This window comes from Macroventuria anomochaeta (genome assembly GCF_010093625.1).
Source record: "Macroventuria anomochaeta strain CBS 525.71 unplaced genomic scaffold BU25scaffold_2, whole genome shotgun sequence".
Classification (NCBI taxonomy): domain Eukaryota; kingdom Fungi; phylum Ascomycota; class Dothideomycetes; order Pleosporales; family Didymellaceae; genus Macroventuria; species Macroventuria anomochaeta.
The window spans coordinates 953,810-972,790 of NW_022985363.1; the positions used below are offsets into that span (position 1 = coordinate 953,810).

Consider the following 18,981-nt stretch of genomic DNA (forward strand, 5'->3'; position numbering starts at 1 on the left):
GATGGTCTCCTCGACAGGAGCAAGCTCGTTGCTGGTGTCCTCGATTTGCTTCTCCTTGTCCTTGATGCTGCGGTCCGTCTTGCTCACGTCACGCTTGACCTTGGCCTCGGCCTGCCTTTCCTGCTCGTGCTTTGTGTGGTACTTCTCGACGCTGCGCTTGTGCTCTTTGAGCTCTTCCTGGTGGGAGGCGATCTTGTTGCGCGCCTTCTCCATGGTCTGCTGGTAGAGGAACAGCTTCCACAGTGTCTTGGTGACGACGGCTTCGTCGCGCGCCGCCAGCTTGCGCCCGTACTCGTCCGCCTCCGCCTTCTGCTCCTGGTATGTCTTGAGCTCGCCGTTGATGCCGCGACGCTCGTGGAGGTGCTTGGCGTTGTCCTCGGTGGCAGCCTCGGACTCGGCCTTGAGCCTGTCGTAGTCGGCCTTCTTCTCGAGGGAACCAGAGATGCGCTCGACCTGCTCCGTGAGCTTGTCCGGCGCCATTGTCGCGATCTTCTCGACGTCGCCCTGGAAGACGAGGAAGTTCCTGGCCTTGACGAGGATGCTGTGCTCTTCGAGTGCCTCGTTGTACTCCTTCGCGGTGACTTGGCGCCGGTTGATGCGGTACTCGCTTGCGCCGGAGGCTGTGATGGTGCGCTGCCACTCGTGCTCGTGCTCCGCGTCGTCCTCGTAGACGGCCTTGACCCAGGCGTTCTGGGGGGTGTCTGTCTGTGTGCCGGACTGCGTGTCGGCGCTCTCCTGCGTGTCGGCGATCGGTTCGGCGCTCGCGTCGCCGTTCGCGTCGCCGTTCGCGTCGCCCTCGGTCGCTGTGCCGTCTGCGTTGATCCTGGCGTCACGGATGACCCTGCCGCGGTAGACCATGTCCTGCAGCTTGTCGGATCGCAGCTGGGACGAGCGGACGCCGAGGACGAAGGAGATGGCGTCCATGCTGTTCGACTTGCCGGAGCCATTGGGGCCGATGATGGAGGTGAAGTACGAGTCGGCGAAGAGAAGCGTGTGGCGTCCACGGTAGGACTTGAAGTCTGCGCAGGTCAGCGTGAGCGTGCAGCGGCGCGCGGGTCCATCTACTGTAGACCTCGAGGCGCACAAGCTTCCCCATGGTGGCGGCTGGTTTGCGCGGGAGCTGTGCAGCACGTGCGCGGTGAGAGGGTGGATTGCCTGAGCAGCTGTCGCGCGGTGTGCCTGCGCCGCGTTCAACGAGCTCGAAGTTCGCGACGACGCGTCGCGCTGCCGCCAGCCCGCCCGCCGTAGCTAGCGTCTGCTCGGGGGGGGGGGGGGCATACAAAGCTCCACAGTGACATAACAGGGCATCCTGCAGGTGAGCCGGCCATCAACTTCCTCGTTATTACTTTGGCAGTCGTGTGCCCCCCCCCTCCCTTTCTCTTGCACCCACCTACAGCCATCTACAGCTATCCAGGCCGCACGTCGTCTGCGGCAGTCTGCGGCAGTCTCTCTGTTCCCGTGACCAGCTCCACCTATATCGCGTTCTTGCACGTTGGTCGTGCTGTGACGACAGCAAGTGCCAATCACCAGCTGGCATTCTCCCACGACTCACATCCTCGACCGCTCACCGAGAAACGCTGAGCACCGGCGGCCAGTTCTGCCCCGCACCGCAGTGTCATGCGAACAGCCGTGCGAGCTTTGCTTCGATAATCTGACCATCATCCCCGTACGCGCCTTCCCTATGAAACTGTTGCGGCCTCCTGTTGCGGCTTCCTGTTGCGATGGGCCACGACAACAGACAACCACTGACAAGTCATGGCTGCAGGCTCCCCTCCACGCCGCCTACAGAGGCCCTCGCATCGCCGCACGCCCTCGAGCCTGGAAATAGTGCCCGAGGATTTGCCCGTCATGTCCACCCAGGACCCGAAATCCAGGTCGGAGCCCCAACTGGGCCTCTCTGCCCTCTCCACCGACCCTGCACCGGGCCACTCGGCACAGGCTGGCGCTGGCGCTGCGCTGCTGGGAGAGGCCTCGCGCTCACGTCCAGCACCCGTCTCCACGCCTGGCCTCTCGCGCTCCAACTCCTTCTCCAACAGCTCCTACCACGATGACTCGGAAGACGACACCGCCTTCTTCCCGCCCGTCGAGCGGCTCACCATGTTCGACTTCATCGAGAACATGGCGCTGCAGCAGCGCTTCGACAAGCTCCAGGCCTCCATCTCGTCCCAGACAGAGAGGCTGAAGATCCAGGCCAAGAACCGAGGTATCACGCGCGACCGAGTCGTCGATGAGTGGCGGAGAAGGGTGCCCACCGAGGGTGAACAGCTCGAGCGTTACAAGACGCGGGTGCGCAAGTCGGTCGATCGCCTCAACGCGCGCTTCAACGAGTCCCTGACCGTCACCGCGCGAGAGAAGGCTTCCTTCATCGCTGCTGTCTTGAACATCTTCGTCTCGGGCTATCTGGTCGGCCTGCACCCCGGCTACTTCCCGCACTGGTACACGGCGCAACTCCTATGGTTCATGCCTATCCGCTACTACACCTACCACAAAAAGGGCTACCACTACTTCCTCGCTGATCTGTGCTACTTCGTCAACATCCTCGCCGTCCTGAGCATCTGGGTGTTCCCGCGGTCAGAGCGTCTCTTCATCGCCACGTACTGCCTGATCATGGGCAACAACGCCATCGCTATCATCATGTGGCGTAACTCGCTCGTGTTCCACTCGATGGACAAGGTGGTCAGGTACGTACTCCCTTCTACGCCCGCGGCAACGCTGCTAATCCAACCAGTCTCTTCATCCACATCATGCCGTGTGTGACGCTTCACTGCATCGTGCACCTGCTCTCGCCCGAGTATCAGAAGGAGCACTACCCCGCCATCTACAAAATCCGCCACTCCGACCCATCCTCTCCGCACCACTACAGCCTGCCGCAAATGATGATGTGGGCCACGCTTCCATACGCCTTCTGGCAGCTTACCTACCACTTCCTGATCACCGTGCGTCGTCGCGACAAGATCGCCGCCGGACGTCCTACCAGTTTCACATGGCTGCGCAAGTCCTACGCTAGGACTTGGATCGGTAAATTCGTCCTCTCGCTGCCGAGCTTCCTCCAAGAACCAGCCTTCATGGGTATCCAGTACTCGTATGCCGTGCTCACCATGCTGCCCGCTCCCATCTGGTTCTGGTATCGCTGGGCTAGCGGCATCTTCCTCACGGTTGTCTTCGTCTGGAGTGTCTACAACGGTGCCACGTTCTACATCGACGTCTTTGGCAACCAGTTCAAGAAGGAGCTCGATGCCCTCAAGGCGGATATCGTGAAGTGGCAGGCTTCTCCTGAGGGTGGGTACACACCCTTCACTCCCTTTGAGGGAGGTCAAGAGAAGCAACTCGGCTACATCCCGCCGCTCGAAGGCAGCACTGCCGTCAAGCCCGCTGATGGAGAGGCTGAGAAGAGGAAGTAGTGGGGCTTTCGTGATCAATGCATTTAGTTTGGTGGTCCACTCTGATTGGTTATGTTCGCGTTTGATTCACTGTCTTTGAGCATCTTTCACGGCTGACTGCATATACCCCCTTTCCTTCGTTCGGCATCTATTGTCCAGCTAGCGGAACTAGTACACGTCCATCTCCCGTCTTCACACAAGCGTAGAGGCATTTATCACTTCTTGCAATCCTACATCGCTGCATATGTACCAGCATAGAACCCTTCAGTTCCCCTCGAAACTCTGGAACAAGAGCTAAAACACCACAGGTCTTCCTTTCCGCAGCAGACCAGGCCCTCATCGTATCCGTTCTACGGAATCATCGGTACGGATCTGAAGGGCTGTCTCATCAGCATCGTGAATGACAACAGGCTACTTCCTCACTCTTACCGCGTTCCAACCTCTCTATGGCAAGCTCAGCGACATCTTTGGCCGCGAGGAATGTCTTCTGTTCGGGTACCTGACCTTCGGTATCCGCTCAATGGCTTGTGGCTTTGCGCGCACAACTGGTGAACTCATCGCAGCAAGAGCGTTCGCAGCTATCGCAGGTGGCGGGCATGACGGTCTGCGTGAGCATCATGCTGTCTGACGGCGTGGGCCTGAGAAACAAAGGGGGGCGGGGCAGGGATACATCAACCTGGTGTATGCGAGTGTTGCTGCAGCTGGTGCTCCTCTAGGGCGTCTGCTCGCCAAAACCATCGGCTGGAGGTGGTGGTCTTTCATCGCACAGTGCCCCCTTTTGTCTGATAGCTCTGGTTGCTGTCGCCGCTGTGCGCCGACTACCAAAGCAGGAAGATTCGTACTGGAAAGCGAAACTGGCGAAGGTTGACTTGCTCGGAGCCCTGATCCTTATCGTAGCTATCTTCGGCCTTTTTGTTGGACTAGACGGGGATCAAACATCGGCTGGAGTTAGTCCCCATCGCCACCGCAGGGACTTTGCAATACTCCGCTATTCATCATCTTCGTCCTTGTCGAGAAGTACGTTGCGAAGCATCCTTTTTGCGCCCGGCCACATGATTCTCGACAGATCACTAGTTGCATGCTACCTGTGCAACTTCTGCACGCTCGGTGGATGGCTAGCGGCCATCTTCTTCATACCCTTGTACTGGCAGATCACACACGGCTACGGTGCTTCCCAAGCTAGACTCCTGCTTGTGCCGTGCATCATCTCGGGTGTTTGTGGCTCGCTGTTCGGCGATATCTATATGAAGCGTACGGCGAAATACTATTGGATCACAGTCATTGCTTACTCGCACCTGACGATCGCCCTCTTGATTTATCCTCCTTTTCGTTGGCATGATCATGCAAAGTTTGCCGGTCATGGTCGTGGGCACATGTATCTGCGGTTTCTCGAACGGCATTGGAGTCACGACTACGCTCATTGGTCTTGGTAAGTCGAGATATTGCCAGCCTCAGTACCATGAACGGACATGTTGCAGTCGCAAACGCCTCGCACGCCGACCAAGCCGTCGCAACAGGCATGCGGCTACCTCTTCCGCTCGCCCGGCTCCGTTTTTGGCGTGTCAATGTGTGCAACAGCTTTCAGCCAGACCCTGCGCTCAAGCCTCACGGCTGCACTCAGCGGCGATTAAGACGCAGACGAGATCGCCGAACGCGTACGAGCGGGTCTCGCATACTATCGAAGCTTGGAGCCCCATCTGCAAGAAACTGTGCGCGAGTGCTGTGGTAAGGCTCCCCAGGGCGGCCTTGTGTGTAAGTGTGGTACTGGGTTGAGGTTGAGTTTGGTTGACAGACGAACTTTGGTTCACATTCTCTGTTCCATATGTCTTCGGAGGAGATGTATCAATGTTGCAGAGAGCAGTGTAAAACATGATTTCGCTCTTATCCAAGCACCATCGCATCCACATATCACGTCTTCATTATCCTACACATACTATATTTTCCAAGACACAACTCCAACATGTCTGCACCAACCAAGCATGCTGGGGCTTCATAGCTCAGCACTTTCAAGACGTCGCCGCGCAGTACGAGCTGTCATCCCCGAGCAGTACTACATTGTCGCCATCAAGCTCACCCGACACGTCACCAACAGCATCACACTCGACATGGAACTCTCCAGGCTCCCTCGAGGTTGAAGGAGAAGATTGCTCATGCGGCTTCGGCTTTTGCAAAGGCGTCTGGCACGGAGATCAAGCCTGGAAGACCTGCAGCCTGATGCCAACATGCGGGAATACTTCTCCTACGAGTACTGGATGGCGGTGCAAGAAGCCCAGGCTGTCACTGCCTTGGTCCACTTGTACCTAGCGGCGCCCGACCCTCAGGCTCGTGTGGATAGCATTCCATGTGATTCGGAACTGGAGATGCGCCCAAAGGCGCAGGCTACGAGGGCATTGAGAGAGGGGGAGGAAGCGGAGTAAGGGTCTTCGGGTGCAGTGAATGGGATTAGGTTAGCATCGCGAGAGGTAGTGAGGGACTCCTGGGTGATGTTTAGAGAGGCGATTAGGTGCCGTGAAAGGTGTGAAGGGCTCCTAGGAGATGCATGTAGATGGAAGAGGATGCGTAGAATGTGGTGAATACCTCCAGAGAACCAGTTCTGTTCGATTAAACCGTGATCGCCGAACGCTGTGCCACTCGTACCTCGCGTCCGCCTCACCGGCTGCCTCGCCTCGGGTGGTTATTTGTCACCATCAACGTGTAATCTTGGAAGTGGGCACTCCATGTGTTGCGGCTCAGACCCGCATCGCCATCCGGTCAGAGAGGATGCGCAGGATGCGCAAAAAGCAAACAATCCGGAAGCGCTACCGAGCAAACAAACGAATGGTAAGGACGATACACAGCTCAAGGGTCCACACCTCATCTCGCTTCGTCAAACGTGCGCCATGGTGGTTGCTGCTGTAAGTGTTGTCGTAATAGAAGCTCGATGCAGTAGGCGCTTCATGGAGGGAAGGAAGGTGTGCAAGGCTGCGACTTCACAACGAACATCCTCGAGGGGCAGTTGCGCTACTTTGCGATGCTGCGACAGCTCTGCAACATACAAAAGCTTTTATAGAGAGAGGATACTTGAAATGCACAAAGAGTGTCAATAGTCGTGTATGTAGGAAAGTGAGGCAACCGTGTACATACGGAGAGCTAAGCGTGTTGCACACCGATGAGCCCCAATATCTACAACGCGTATATCATGCAAACTGAGGAATAACTCCGCGGTCGCGTCAAACGCGCCAACACGTAAAGGAAGTCCCATCACCGGGCACGATAGTGTCCGAAAGAAGCAAATAGCCGTCGAACAGCAGCAGAGGCGCAGCAAGGTTATGCAGGTCCCATCCCGAAACCCATCGACACCAGACAGCCGGTGACACGTTCATGCAAATAGTGGTCTGATTCTGAAAAAAGCATGTTGCTGCCTCAATGAAGGGATACTGGGTGCAAATCATCTGCGCGAGGACTGTTTTGTGATTAGCGAGGTTTTGTAAGACAGTTAGGGGCCAGGGTTGGGAAGGATGGGTGCCCCCGGCATGCACATGATGCTTCCCCGGTATACCAGCGTTGTACTCGATCTACACCATTTTTTTTTAGCGTCGATTGTTGTACATTCTCTTGACAGTTGAAGATCGATGAATGACTCGACATGGGGGGTGGCTTCCTGAATACAACCTCTCTTATCGAACAAGCCCCACGATTTGCGAGTCAGATGCACCCTACTGTGCTAGGGCATTGAGGCGTCGTTGCTCTGCCTCTTCCCAGACGCATCTTGCGCACATACAATCTCCGCCCAACGCACCTACTGCCCACTCTCTGCGCTCTTTGACGGGCAGTCTGACATCGCAGTAATGCCCGAAGACCTCTTGGCCTTTCTTCAATCCAGGGCCCTGGTTAGGGTCCCTTCCCTCCCAGTCCACAAGCTTCTCGCGTGTCCAAAATTTCATAGTCCCTTGCCATTCCCAGGCTACGTTCGGGTCGCAGCTATGGTTGGCTAGACACCACATTGGATGAACAGCGCCAATCTCCGGTCGTCCGTCTGGTCCTTGTTGCGCAGAAGCTGTGCCTCTCAGCTTGGCGTAGATGGTGTTGAAGACCCAGGTGTCGTATCGATAGCTTTGAGTGAAGATGTTGACATCCATCTTTTCCAGTATGTGTAGAGGCTTGATGACATTGTTGTTGAACGAGAATGGCAAGGTCTGGGGAACACCGCCGAAGGGATCAACGAGTTCACCCTCAGTGTTGGCTTGCCATACAGTATTCAGGTCTTTGCCGTGATAGTCACCCCAGATGTAGCGGAGTTCCTTCAACTCTAGAGGGTGAAGATCTTGTGTTTCTGCCAGTGCCAATGCTCGGACAAGGAGGATGGAGTACAGAGAGTCGGCAGCTTCGCGAGCAGGAACTTTTCCTTGGTTTACGCTCACTCCGCATATCGAGGGGTGGTAACTGTCCTGTGCCAGATCATGGCATTTTTCACTACAGAAGAACACCTCGTCGCACTCTTCGCAGGAGAGAATGGTACTCTCCGCACCTGGCGAGTCAGGTAGTGTTGTACTGCAAGCGTCGCAGTATGTATCGTGGAGTCTGGATACAGCCGTCAGTAGAGACCTTTCCTTCAGCACCTCCACTCCAGGCGCAATATCCTCCTTCGCGAACACGCCTAGCTGTTTCACAAATTGAACTTCGTGATTTGATTCCTGGGTTGACGGGTTGGTTGAGAGTAATGGCAGCTCAGAAACCCTCACTTCCAGCTTCGGAGCTATGTTCGCCATCTCATCGTTCAGAAATTGCAGACATTCGTCTGAGTGGCGATCTGGTTCGTACTCATTCCAAGGATAGTTTTCGCGACGAACAAGGCCCTTATCGGGGTAGTCCTCGACCTCCACGTCGTCAACGTTTTCTCCTTCTTTCTCGTAGTAAGACCGAAGTTTGGATGTCAGGATGTTGTCATACTCGCCGAAGGTCTTGTCGTTGGGAAAGGCTCTCGTTGCACGCGCGATATAGTCGAACGCGCTGCGGAAGCAGCCGCAAGCCAAAAGAGCTTCTATGAGGACATCATGCCTTGTCGAGTTAGTAACTGACCACACGTTTACATCGACCCAAGTCTTCTCTTACATACGCAGTCCTCGAAAGATGCTTTTGCGCCCAGGTCAGAACGTTATCCTCCTCTTTGCTTCGAGCATCGGCAGCGGAATTGATTGTCAGGCCCGCGACTCCCTCCGAAAGATAATCGGCGTTCGCAGCTTCTAGAGCTTCGTCATGATATTCTCCTTCCTCGGCTACCTCGTCAACAAGCAGGAGTGCCTTGTATGCATCGCCAACAGCAAGATCGGGATATCCAAGGCTTCTGTAAGCCTTTGCCAGTTTCAGACGATGTGCTATGCTGTATGGTTGCTCAGGCGTTTGTTGCTGTAATGCAACGAGTTCGTTGGTGATCCTTGTTCGTCTCTGAATTGGTCAGCACTATCTGTTGGTCTCGCTGGCGCTCTAATTACCTCCATCTTCAGTCAACTTGGATTTGTTGTGTGTACGATTGTGAAGCACGTGAGACAAACTTTTTGGAGGTGGCGGGACTAACTTAGTGGGACTAGCTCGCTTCGTAACCAGTGCAACCCACCACCACGTTACAGTGACACAACTTCAGCTGCAAACGCAAGTCAGCGCGCTCGTTGCTCGCGAGCCACTTTCAATCGCCTGTCATGCTACCCTCTGCGTCTGAGCTTGTTGCTCAATATCTTAGGACGAACGGCTACACCGAGGTATGACGTAGCCCACATTATTGGCTAGACTCACTCACACACAGTAGACCTTGAAGAGTTTCGTCAAAGAAGCTGACTTGCCACCCGATACTGGTACCGGTTCGAACAGCTCGGTGACTATAGAGACGATACTTCACGAGAAGAAAACATTTGATCTCAGTCTCAGTTTTGAGAAGCTTGGTGTCGAGGATGCAAATCGCGCGTGGGCTGTTCCAGCACCATCAAAACCCACAGTTTTCGAATCACTGCCTAGTCGCTCTAATATCTTGAGCGTGGCTGTCTTCGACCTGCTGCTTCCTTCTGCCACAACTGTTAAACAGTACATCGCCGTCACCACAGCTGACCGGCGACTACACCTCTTGAACCCGGCTTCACCAAGCTTTGAGCTTGCCCATTCGTATACCAGCTTCCAAGACTCTCCAGTATTGGACATCATCACTATAGGCTGGCAATATATGATGATCGCCTCGATGTCCGGAAAATTGCTACTGTACGACACCGCAAGCGACAAAATCCTGGACGAAAGGAAGGATCATTCCAAATATGTCGTCAAAATAGCCAGCTGGTCCGACAATGATTCTGTTCTGGTAGCAAGCGCCGGATGGGACTCTAAGGTGTTTCTCTATCGGATCCACATTGGTGGAGATGCCTTACGCATTGGCGAGCCTTTGGCCACCCTCACGCTTGCAAGCATCCCGGAAACCCTACTTTTCGTGAAGTCTCCTGAAGATGACTCTCCAATACTTCTGGTTGCTCGCAGAGATTCTACATTCCTGTATTACTATTCGGTTCCTTGTCTAAATGCTTCAGCGTTCAACCTCCTCGGGAAGCAGAACTTGGCTCCACACTCCAACGCATGGGTGGCCTTTACTCCGGCGGACGTCCAAATCTGTCCCACTGATCCGTCTGTGGTAGCCGTTGCGACTTCATCGACGCCACATATGAAGATACTGATACTGAAGCTTTTACTTCCGCCAACGAAACCTGCGATACCCGATGATGTTACTAGTTCAGAAACAACCGAACCGGCTGCTGTCACACAAGCCTCACAGGCACGTGCTGAGCTCCTGATTGCAGATAGAGAGGAGGCAGCCATATTGGTGAACGTGTCAACTATGGCACCTCAAACTGCTTATTCCACCCCACGGTTGACTTGGCGACCTGACGGCTCAGGTCTGTATGTCAGCTCAGATGATGGTGTCATTCGCGGTGTCGAGACGAATAGTGGAAAGCTTGTTGCATCTTTGGAGGGACATGAGCCCGGAAGCAAACTGCGGTGCCTCTGGGCTGGAACCCTCAAAGCACCGAGTGATGAAGCTGCCAGTTCAACGAGTGATCACGAGGTTTTGATCAGTGGTGGTTTTGACCAGAGGTTGATACTATGGGGTCGCTAGTCATGGCGCTTTTTGCGCACCCAAAACATTACCCGCCATGGCCATCTGGGGCGCAAGGCTGTACTTAGCCTGCCCGCAATGTCCAACAATCAAGGATCCGAAGGCTGCTTCGTAGCCTTTGTCACCTATCCGTATAGCTCAGCATGAGCTCGGGTTCCTCGCAATCCGACAAAGCCACCAATGAGCGTGAGTAGAATTGCGCGTACGAATCCAAAGTCTATCGGACACTTGAGGTTCGATGTAGTAACAGAATTGGTTCACTAATTACCGGCGCACAGAATATAGAAGTCATAGGGGTTGAAATTGCGCTTGGCAAGGTTTCTTTTTTGGTCGGCGACCTGTGCAAATACCCTGTACCGCCACGATCTTGTCCCCGCGATCTGGCAACGGCAGATCTTGCAGGGAACATTCGCTTATCCGCCTATGACACACGTGGTAAGCCACCCTGCATCACACACGCACGCCGGGCAAGGGACTTGTAATTAGTGTCCGAACAACCTATCTGTTCCACCATACACCGATTACAGGATCAATAGACGGCTTTACGCGGGGAGACCTCACAATGTTTTTGCTGGGCCTAGAACTGCAACACCACCGGGGAAGACGGCTCAAGTGCACTTGTCTCTACTTGTGAACATTTCGAGTCCATGAAACGTCACGGGCAGTATAGTGCGTATCTTAGTCTTGGAACGTATCCACTCGTTCGCGAAATGGCCCTCTTGGCTGATGTTCGTCCTCGTGTACACCTATTTCGAGACTTTGCTATTGCTGGCACGCCGTCTTCCAGGACTAGGACTGCGCTCGTGCTATCTTCCTCGCCGAGCAACTGTATATATATCACCGCGGTGCAACTCGATCAAGTCACACCTCCAAGTCGACTTCATCATCTTTCCCGACTTCACACTACACCATATACTTGGCGACTACCTTTCCATCATCCTCTCCCGTCCCGACTCTTCAATCTGCGCACCCTCAATCATTGTCGGTTTTGCTGTAGGTCTCTTCACGCATCTTCAAACATGTCTTTTGCGACAAGCTTGAAAGAAGGAGATGGCGACTTTTTGCTGGTAGTTGCTGGCCTGACACGATTTGCGCCCTATCTGACGGGCTGGCAAGAGTTCAAGGATCACATCCGGAGAGTGGTCAGGGAGCAACCTGGCTGGGTTGATGTATACGCAAGTCAGAGCCAGCGTAGGGGTGAAATGCAAGGCTGGTGCAGACTCAAGGACAAAGAAGATGCAGATGCAGCTTACAGTGGGTGGCACAACATGATGCTTTTCTGTGCTACAGCGCTGATCGCGTTCTAGAAACATATTTCAAGTCCAAAGGCATGCTGGTACATGTCTGGCAAACGCGTCGGAGCAGCGATGGATTTCGACTGATGAGGTGCAACTGCTCCGTGCATTTTCCAGAGTTACCTGATGGCGCTCACTCTCCTGGACTCTGTGGAATCGACATTGGAAGAGTCAATCAGCTAGGCGGCAAAACGTATGCCGCCCTTCCAGCACAGTACGTGCCAGTCCCGCCAGGATACGCTTATCCTACATACCAATCAACCACTTCCTACGCTATCCAACCAGTGTACGTAACACAGGCACCTCCATTGCCGCTGATGGTACCTCGGCCTCCAGTTTATTCAGCGAGCAGCAATGGCATGCCAGTAAACATTCGAGACGGGGCGATGCTTACCGAGGCTCGCGGCATTTTCATTCAGAATCTGAGCTACAAGGTTGGCTCAGACGAGCTCAAAAACTTACTGTACACTGTGGGACGGCCCGTTGATTGCAAGGTGCACCGGGATCGTTCCGGCGTATCCAAGGGGGTAGCAACCGCCAAGTTCGCATCGACGCACGAAGCACAGCTCGCGGTGACCCACCTAAATCGCAAACCACACCGGGGGATGACTTTGAAGGTTCGCTTGGATCAAGACACAACAGTTGTTGGGCAGGTTGGCCCTCCTCTTGTCGTCAATGGATCAGTTGGTGCATATAGGTACGTGCAGCAATTCATGCGTTGGCCAGCACTAACAGTAGATAGCGCCGGCAAATAACGCCGCGTGAAATCCCTGAGCACGATGCTCCTGTCACATCGACCTAGAAGACGTTACTGTCACAATCGTTGTGTGACGCATGTGATGTGGCGTCCTGTTAATCCAAATGGTTGGGTTTTACCCCTGTATCCACCTCGAGGTGCTTTCCGGCATGGCTAAATTTGGACATATCTCCGAGAGCATCATGTATAGGTCACTCGTTGTACATACTCCGGTTCAAGAGATGGCGTTCAGTGTAGATTACATCGCAATTTCTCTCTCGGCATTCTTAGCTACTATATCATCCATTATATATGTTTTGCTGCTGTCCATGCACTTAGGATCTGGTAGTACAGAGGCGTGCAGTCGTAATTGCTTTTGACATGCAGGTGCATCATTCCCGGTTTGCCTAAGCGTCATCATATCGCGTCACGGAAGCTACGCCATTAGCGCCGTTCTGACCTCGTATTTGCTTGTTACTCGATGAACTCCACATCAACCTCCACATGCCGCTCATCCACACATGCTTGCATTGTCTTACCCGTGACCTTCGTTGGCGCACATGGCCGTTTCCAATCCGATTCGTTCAAGCAACGCCACCCATATGCACAGTCTATGGCATCAAATGGTGCCTACATCCGACCACCGGGTGCATTTTTGGCTTGTTACCGCGCCCTTGGGTCATCGAAGACAAACACGTATACAACTGGACGGCCGTTGAACTCCATTAACGTATTGTCCCTGCTGGCGCGGAGTTCTTCGGGCGCCCAAGTGCCGGTGCTGCACAGTCACCTGCCCGTTCAGGAAGTTGTTGACGAGACGTACTAAAACAATCTAGGATACACAGAAACCTCGCCCTGTCAAAATCTTGAAGGATTCGTCCAGGTACTTGGGGCAACACGAGGTTCCCATGAGCCAAACGTACACAAAACTGGGCACTAATCTGCCGGCAACAGCGCGCCCCACGTGAGATCAGATGTTCGGGTATCTATGAATAATTGACACCTGTCGGCCTAATCAAAGTCGATTAGGCTATTGTCTTGGATTTATACTCCCACAGGAAGCCTCACAAATCTGCGGCAAGCTTTGCCCCGGCAGCCGTCATTATATTAACCTTGCGGTCCCACCCCTTGGTCAAAGCCACTGTGAAGACTAGCAACCCTGCAGTTCTTACTTCGAACAATTCGTCCGTTGTTGCACGGCACCAAAGCGCTGGGCATCTGTGCTCGGCGAGGTGAACACAACTTCGACAAGAGTCTGAGGCAGCCAGATTGCAAATGCTCACCCAAGGGTAAGCACTGGTGACTGACCTGTTGCAAGCGTCAGTGCTACTTGAGAAGTCACAGACTCAATGTTGTCTACCTTCGGACCCAGCTTAGGACTAGCATTTCTAAGAGTAACCCTGAGGTTGGACTTAATCCTCATATCAAGTACAGCTCTTGTCACAAAACGGACGTCTGTAAAGCATCGGTGACTTGCCCTTAGTAGCAAACTGTTACATCGTCTATCAGTAGACTTGAGCTAGCTGCAACCTTGAGACCGAACACCGAACAGAAGTAACATGTTCAGGACTGGCAGCGTGAAGCCCCGACAGCGGATCTTCGTCTTCTTAGTATTTGAATTCCAATCTGCCAGGAGATTGTAAGCCCTACCTTCTTCACTGACCGCCTACTGTTCACCAATCTCACCATCGACTAGGACGGCTCTCAGCAAGGCTGCAGATAGAACCTGGGGAACAGGGCACAGCTTCGGACATTTCTCATACAAACGGAGATGCCGTGTATATTACACGCCGGTATCTGTTTTTACAGCCACACGTAAGATCCTGACTCTCCATGCCGCAACAGCATGGAAGAGGTATGACGAACTACTGCATGACATACCCACGACCGACCACGGGCACGCTGCGGTGCAGGAACAGAGCGGGTCGAGAAGCTTAGTCTGAAACCTGCAGATCCCTGAGCGTGTGGTGACTGAGAAGGCCCGGTTGCGGGATACTCATCATCACAGCTGAAGCACTGATTCCGTCATCAAGCAGAGCAAGGACTGTTTGCTGTGAATGTGAATCCAGGACACCGAAGGCGCTGCGATGTCTTGCTGTTGGATACGACACAACGCCCGCGGGAAAGATTACAGAACACCTCGTCGTCCTCGTTGGTCAACACACCTCCAAAATGCGTTCCTTCCATATGTCAACAACCGAATCACCGAAGACGGACCTCAGATGCTGTCGTGCCACACCTACTGTTGGTTGTTCAGTTTTCCTCGTTGATTGCGGATGCTGGCCCTGTTTTGCGAAATTTGGTAGCGAGGCGGGCCGTCGCGAGCTAATGATTTCTTAGTGCAGAACGCCATGTCTACAGAAACAGCGGACTTGGAGAAGACGATGATCCAGAGTACTCTGGACGTCTCGGCAGACGTATCAAAATGTACAAACGTGGAAGTATGTAGCTGGCCATGCGGGCCTTCCTCGAAGATCCGGCGGTAAGTGGCACAAAGGATGCAACCTCCTCCTTCGCTTCCTGCTGTCCTGTCGCGTAGGAGTACCCAAAACTCGTCAGCGAGTCGAGCAACGCGCGGCTGTAAGAGATGAATCGATTTCCCCGGTTTACTTAGTCGCCACATCCAATCCGTCGGCGAATAGCGAAGCTCACAGCTCAACGATGTCCGAACTGCTCGGGCATAATGTACGGTAAAGGCACCCTGTCATGAGACACAGGCGACCGACGGCATGGTCAAGCGTGGAGACATATGGGCTCGAAGCACATCGCTATGCAGGTGTTTAATGTCAGCCGGCGGCATCTAACTAGGTTTGATGACTCACCAAACCTACGCAATGAATGCCAACGTACCTCTAAACGGCTCACATCTTTAATCACTGGCTCTACACGACAGCTAGAACTTCATGTGGTTTATCTCCAGTGCAGATGATGATACGTTTTTAGGGTCCTATCATTAGACTTGGATGTGGTCCGTTTGGCGATCGCATTCGGCTTCGTGTTAAGAACTCTGCTAGGATCGGAATTGCTGAAGAAGATTTGACTGAGCTATTCGTCACGGTATCACCCACTCACTACCCTAGATCTGGGGACAAAGGTGCCTCGGCATCCGGTGACAAACGGCTCTAGAGGGATGTGTGTGATCGACGAGAGCTTAGCATCCATGCAGGAAGAGTACGGGACCGAACAGTCCGGCGTCGTCCAAGTCATCAAACAGTCTCCAAGACCATCTTTCACAACGTGCTCGGGTCCATTGCATATACAGCAGGCTGACACATCGGGCTGTTGCATGTTGCCGAAGCTCTTGCGTCCAGCAGAACAGAGCTCGTACGGAGAGCAGTAATGCTCCTCGAATTGGCCAAACTCTGGATAAGCTCTTTGACGCTATCGTTCTGAACCTGCTGTAAGAATGACATTTCGATGCACTTATCAGACTATACAGCTGGAATCAGTCTGCAGTAGGGATCCCTGGAGGATTCGTCATGCATAAGGAAAGTTCCGCCTGCCAGATGTCCGAACTTCGTCCAGCTTGGATCAGCTCAATACGATGCGTCGTCGATCGTGAAAGGTTTGTATCGCTGGTCGCTCTTCCTTTCACGTTCAACAAGCCTGCAGGACGTGGATGCTGCTGTTGAGCTTAGCGAGACAGCCAGTTGAGGCGAACTTGCCAGCCAGCCCAATCAAGTCTGTCTCCTAAAGAATGACCGAGATGGAATTCCAGTAAAGTGAGCGTGGTGTTTACTCCTAGTGTCGCGGTCGAGAAGAGATGTCCACATGAGGCGACCTGTAACTATGCCAGCCTCTTCCGGCAAGGCAACATGCGAGCGCTTCTACGAGCTTGAGCCTCCATTCAGCTGTACTTGCTGAAACGGAGGAGCCTCGAGACTAGGTTTATGTCAGTAAGTTTTCCAACATTGCAACTCTGCGCGTGATGTCGATTTGAATCAGATCGATTGCTACTTCTCTCATACCCTCCACCCTTTGTTCTGTGTTTTCATCGTTACGAACCACAGGACGCATAAGAACCCCGTCCCTATCAGCAAACACACGCCACTCCAGATCTGGACACCAATGAAGTTCAAGTGTCCGTCTGCATTTGTCTTGAGTAGCGCACCGGCGATTGGCGCACCAATGAGGGTTGCTGGATTGCACATTAGTTGACATAATCGAGGATGTGGACATGATTTAACGTGCCTATGCTCGATACACTCCAGCTCATTCCAAGGCGTGTGCCCAGCCGCGAAAGATCGGGAGTGATGTTTGCGAATGCTGCGGAGGGCAGGGTGACTAGGGCGGCGGAGAAGAAGCCTGTACGGTGTTAGCATTCCTACTTCCATTCCTTGACGTTCAAAGCTCAGTGATTGACCTACCCCATAGTATACTGAATGCAATGAAGTTGGCCTCCTCGTCGATACTAATCCAACACAACGACAAAATGGCGGATGCAAAAGTACATAGTGCCCAGGTCACAATCGGTCCAAGCCACTGCGCCAGAGCTCCGCTGACCAACCGCCCGAAGAAGCTCGCTGCAATAGCCATGACCAGCATGTACAGGCCCATACTCTGGCTTAGGCCCAGTCGGTCCCTCGCATACGTGGGAATATAGAAGTAGGGTATGATGTAGCCCAGGAACGTCGAGAAAGAGCAAGATGTGAAGATGAGGAACAGCTTATCTTTGTACGCTGTCTTGTCGAACAGAGCTCGAGGCTTCCGTTTCGTGGTCAGGACACTTGAGCCGCTAAGGAGGGCAGGAATAGAGAGCAACGCAGCAGCGAGCGCAACAAAGCCAATGGCGCGCATAGCCCACGGGAAGCCAGAAGACTTCAACAGCCGATCGAACATTATGATGTAAACAACACCACCTATTTCACGTCAGCCACACATCGCTCCCACTGTTTCAACACCACACCTACCAACGGCAATCCCGCTCATAACAATGCCCAGCGCAATCGCCCTCTTCTTATCAAACCAGATCCCCACCAGCGCCAAACTCGGAATGTATAGCAGCCCCGCCCCAAGACCCATGCATATCCCCTGGCTCAGAAACACCTGCCAATACTGCGTGCTCAAGCTGAGCATCATGATGCCGAAAACGACCAAGACATTACCAGCAACAAGCATGACGCGGAAGTAGCCCAGATCGAATAACGGACCGGACAAGACACCGAAGAAGATGAGCAGCCAGGCTTGCACGGTGCCGATCCATGATATGGCCGAAGGCGAGGCGGAGGAGAGAAGGTCAGACTTGTAGTAGGCTTGGAAGGTGCCGTAGGAGAGTGTGAAGCCCCAGATATTGATCTGAGAGGCTGTTAGTACGGAACGACGGGGAGGATGGATAGGGTACACACGTATATCATGAAGCCGCCGAAGACTTTCAGCCACGCATGAAGACCGCCATCAGGCGGTGAAGGGATTACGGACTCCGTTGTCTTGGTTGAGTGCGCGTCGAGTGCCTTTTCTGCATGTTGTGTGGGTTCAATGCCTTTCTCCTCGTCACGGTATGGTGACTCTTCGGCTTCCTCAGCTGAAGATGGTCGGGGAGTCTTTTGTGATTCGACCAGGTCGCTCTTGAAGGTTTGCTTGTCCTTCGAGTGTACTGACGACGGCATTTGAGTTTTTGCGAATCGCGTGATCCTGTTTGCGCAACCGCAGTAGAGGCTGTAGTGGCAGTCGTCCTCTTCTTAAGAGATGTTCAGCAATTCCGGTCCCAGTTCCGAATATCAGTAGCTCCAAAGTTTAGGTCTTCCACGGAGCGATTGCGATGGTTGCGATTACGACAAAAGTACGCCAGCGAGCGACTGTTTGAAGGAGATGTCAACAAGGAAAAGTGGACAAGCACGCGAGACATACCAATTATTGGCAAGGGCCCTAATTGACCATATTCTCCACAAATCTGGGGATGCACATCATGACGATTTCTAAGCGTTATTGCCGTTGATGCGGGGATAAACTGCGGGCCGAGGTCAGGCATCGTGGAGTCGTGCGCTAACTTTCGAGCCTTACCTGCAGCGATCGAATCAATTGATCAGCCAAACGATGTTCAGAGGAGCAATGAGAGTGGAGGGACAAGCTGTTTGATGGCGTGGTTCCAATAAGCTCAAGATGTTTATTGAGTCTTGTAGCTGCAGAAAGCTTGGTTGAGTTATTGTATGTGCATCTACAGAATTGGTGTTGATGGCGCCAGATGCATTTGTCGCGCATTGTCGAGTGCCTGGTAGGAGAAGGATCCAATGGCTTAAATAGGCAAATTACATACAAAGCGTCGATTGGTTAAACTCGGACTGGGCCAATGCTCCCCAAGGCAAAAGCACAGGATGTTGGCTGATACCCAATGCCTCTGTCAGCAACGTAGAGATTCAGTTGGCCGAGTTTAGCGTCCTAAAAAGCACAGCATAGACTCTTGTGAATCTGGGATTTAACACTGCGGTGCTCGTTCCAGCTGTG

At 53.5% G+C, this 18,981-nt stretch overlaps 6 protein-coding genes across 6 annotated transcripts; 4 read left to right on the top strand and 2 right to left on the bottom strand.

Annotated features, from left to right (window-relative positions):
• Nucleotides 1-1,755: 1,755 nt before the first annotated feature.
• On the top strand, nt 1,756-3,401 carry BU25DRAFT_427660 (uncharacterized protein; the record flags this gene model as incomplete). Its single annotated transcript, XM_033708462.1, has 2 exons — nt 1,756-2,681; nt 2,729-3,401. 2 exons carry the CDS (start codon nt 1,756-1,758, stop codon nt 3,399-3,401), a joined length of 1,599 nt encoding a protein of 532 aa, XP_033567035.1.
• A 1,320-nt stretch (nt 3,402-4,721) lies between these two features.
• Nucleotides 4,722-5,684, top strand: BU25DRAFT_417425 (uncharacterized protein; the record flags this gene model as incomplete). Its single annotated transcript, XM_033707808.1, has 2 exons — nt 4,722-5,132; nt 5,328-5,684. The coding sequence occupies 2 exons, from the start codon at nt 4,722-4,724 to the stop codon at nt 5,682-5,684; spliced, it is 768 nt and encodes a 255-aa protein (XP_033567036.1).
• Nucleotides 5,685-6,943: 1,259 nt separating this feature from the next.
• On the bottom strand, nt 6,944-8,890 carry BU25DRAFT_84490 (uncharacterized protein). Its single transcript, XM_033712163.1, has 3 exons — nt 8,852-8,890; nt 8,476-8,804; nt 6,944-8,417 (listed from the first exon to the last, which is right to left on the bottom strand). The coding sequence occupies exons 1-3, from the start codon at nt 8,855-8,857 to the stop codon at nt 7,076-7,078; spliced, it is 1,677 nt and encodes a 558-aa protein (XP_033567037.1). The 5' UTR covers nt 8,858-8,890; the 3' UTR covers nt 6,944-7,075.
• A 165-nt stretch (nt 8,891-9,055) lies between these two features.
• On the top strand, nt 9,056-10,509 carry BU25DRAFT_417427 (uncharacterized protein; the record flags this gene model as incomplete). Its single annotated transcript, XM_033707809.1, has 2 exons — nt 9,056-9,115; nt 9,163-10,509. The coding sequence occupies 2 exons, from the start codon at nt 9,056-9,058 to the stop codon at nt 10,507-10,509; spliced, it is 1,407 nt and encodes a 468-aa protein (XP_033567038.1).
• Nucleotides 10,510-11,528: 1,019 nt separating this feature from the next.
• On the top strand, nt 11,529-12,559 carry BU25DRAFT_417428 (uncharacterized protein; the record flags this gene model as incomplete). Its single annotated transcript, XM_033707810.1, has 3 exons — nt 11,529-11,763; nt 11,817-12,501; nt 12,547-12,559. 3 exons carry the CDS (start codon nt 11,529-11,531, stop codon nt 12,557-12,559), a joined length of 933 nt encoding a protein of 310 aa, XP_033567039.1.
• A 3,926-nt stretch (nt 12,560-16,485) lies between these two features.
• On the bottom strand, nt 16,486-18,414 carry BU25DRAFT_436554 (MFS general substrate transporter). Its single transcript, XM_033708955.1, has 5 exons — nt 17,886-18,414; nt 17,451-17,835; nt 16,908-17,399; nt 16,732-16,845; nt 16,486-16,678 (listed from the first exon to the last, which is right to left on the bottom strand). The coding sequence occupies exons 1-5, from the start codon at nt 18,144-18,146 to the stop codon at nt 16,503-16,505; spliced, it is 1,428 nt and encodes a 475-aa protein (XP_033567040.1). The 5' UTR covers nt 18,147-18,414; the 3' UTR covers nt 16,486-16,502.
• Nucleotides 18,415-18,981: the final 567 nt, after the last annotated feature.

Excerpts from the sequence above, each read along its gene's own strand:
- BU25DRAFT_84490 (XM_033712163.1), bottom strand. Across the intron at positions 8,418-8,475 it reads AAGCATCTTTCGAGGACTGC|GCATGATGTCCTCATAGAAG; the intron begins GTATGTAAGAGA and ends TAACTCGACAAG.
- BU25DRAFT_436554 (XM_033708955.1), bottom strand. The coding sequence starts at position 18,146 with ATGCCGTCGTCAGTACACTCGAAGGACAAGCAAACCTTCAAGAGCGAC. Across the intron at positions 16,846-16,907 it reads TGCATTCAGTATACTATGGG|GCTTCTTCTCCGCCGCCCTA; the intron begins GTAGGTCAATCA and ends AACACCGTACAG. Across the intron at positions 16,679-16,731 it reads CTGGAGTGTATCGAGCATAG|CAACCCTCATTGGTGCGCCA; the intron begins GCACGTTAAATC and ends TGTGCAATCCAG.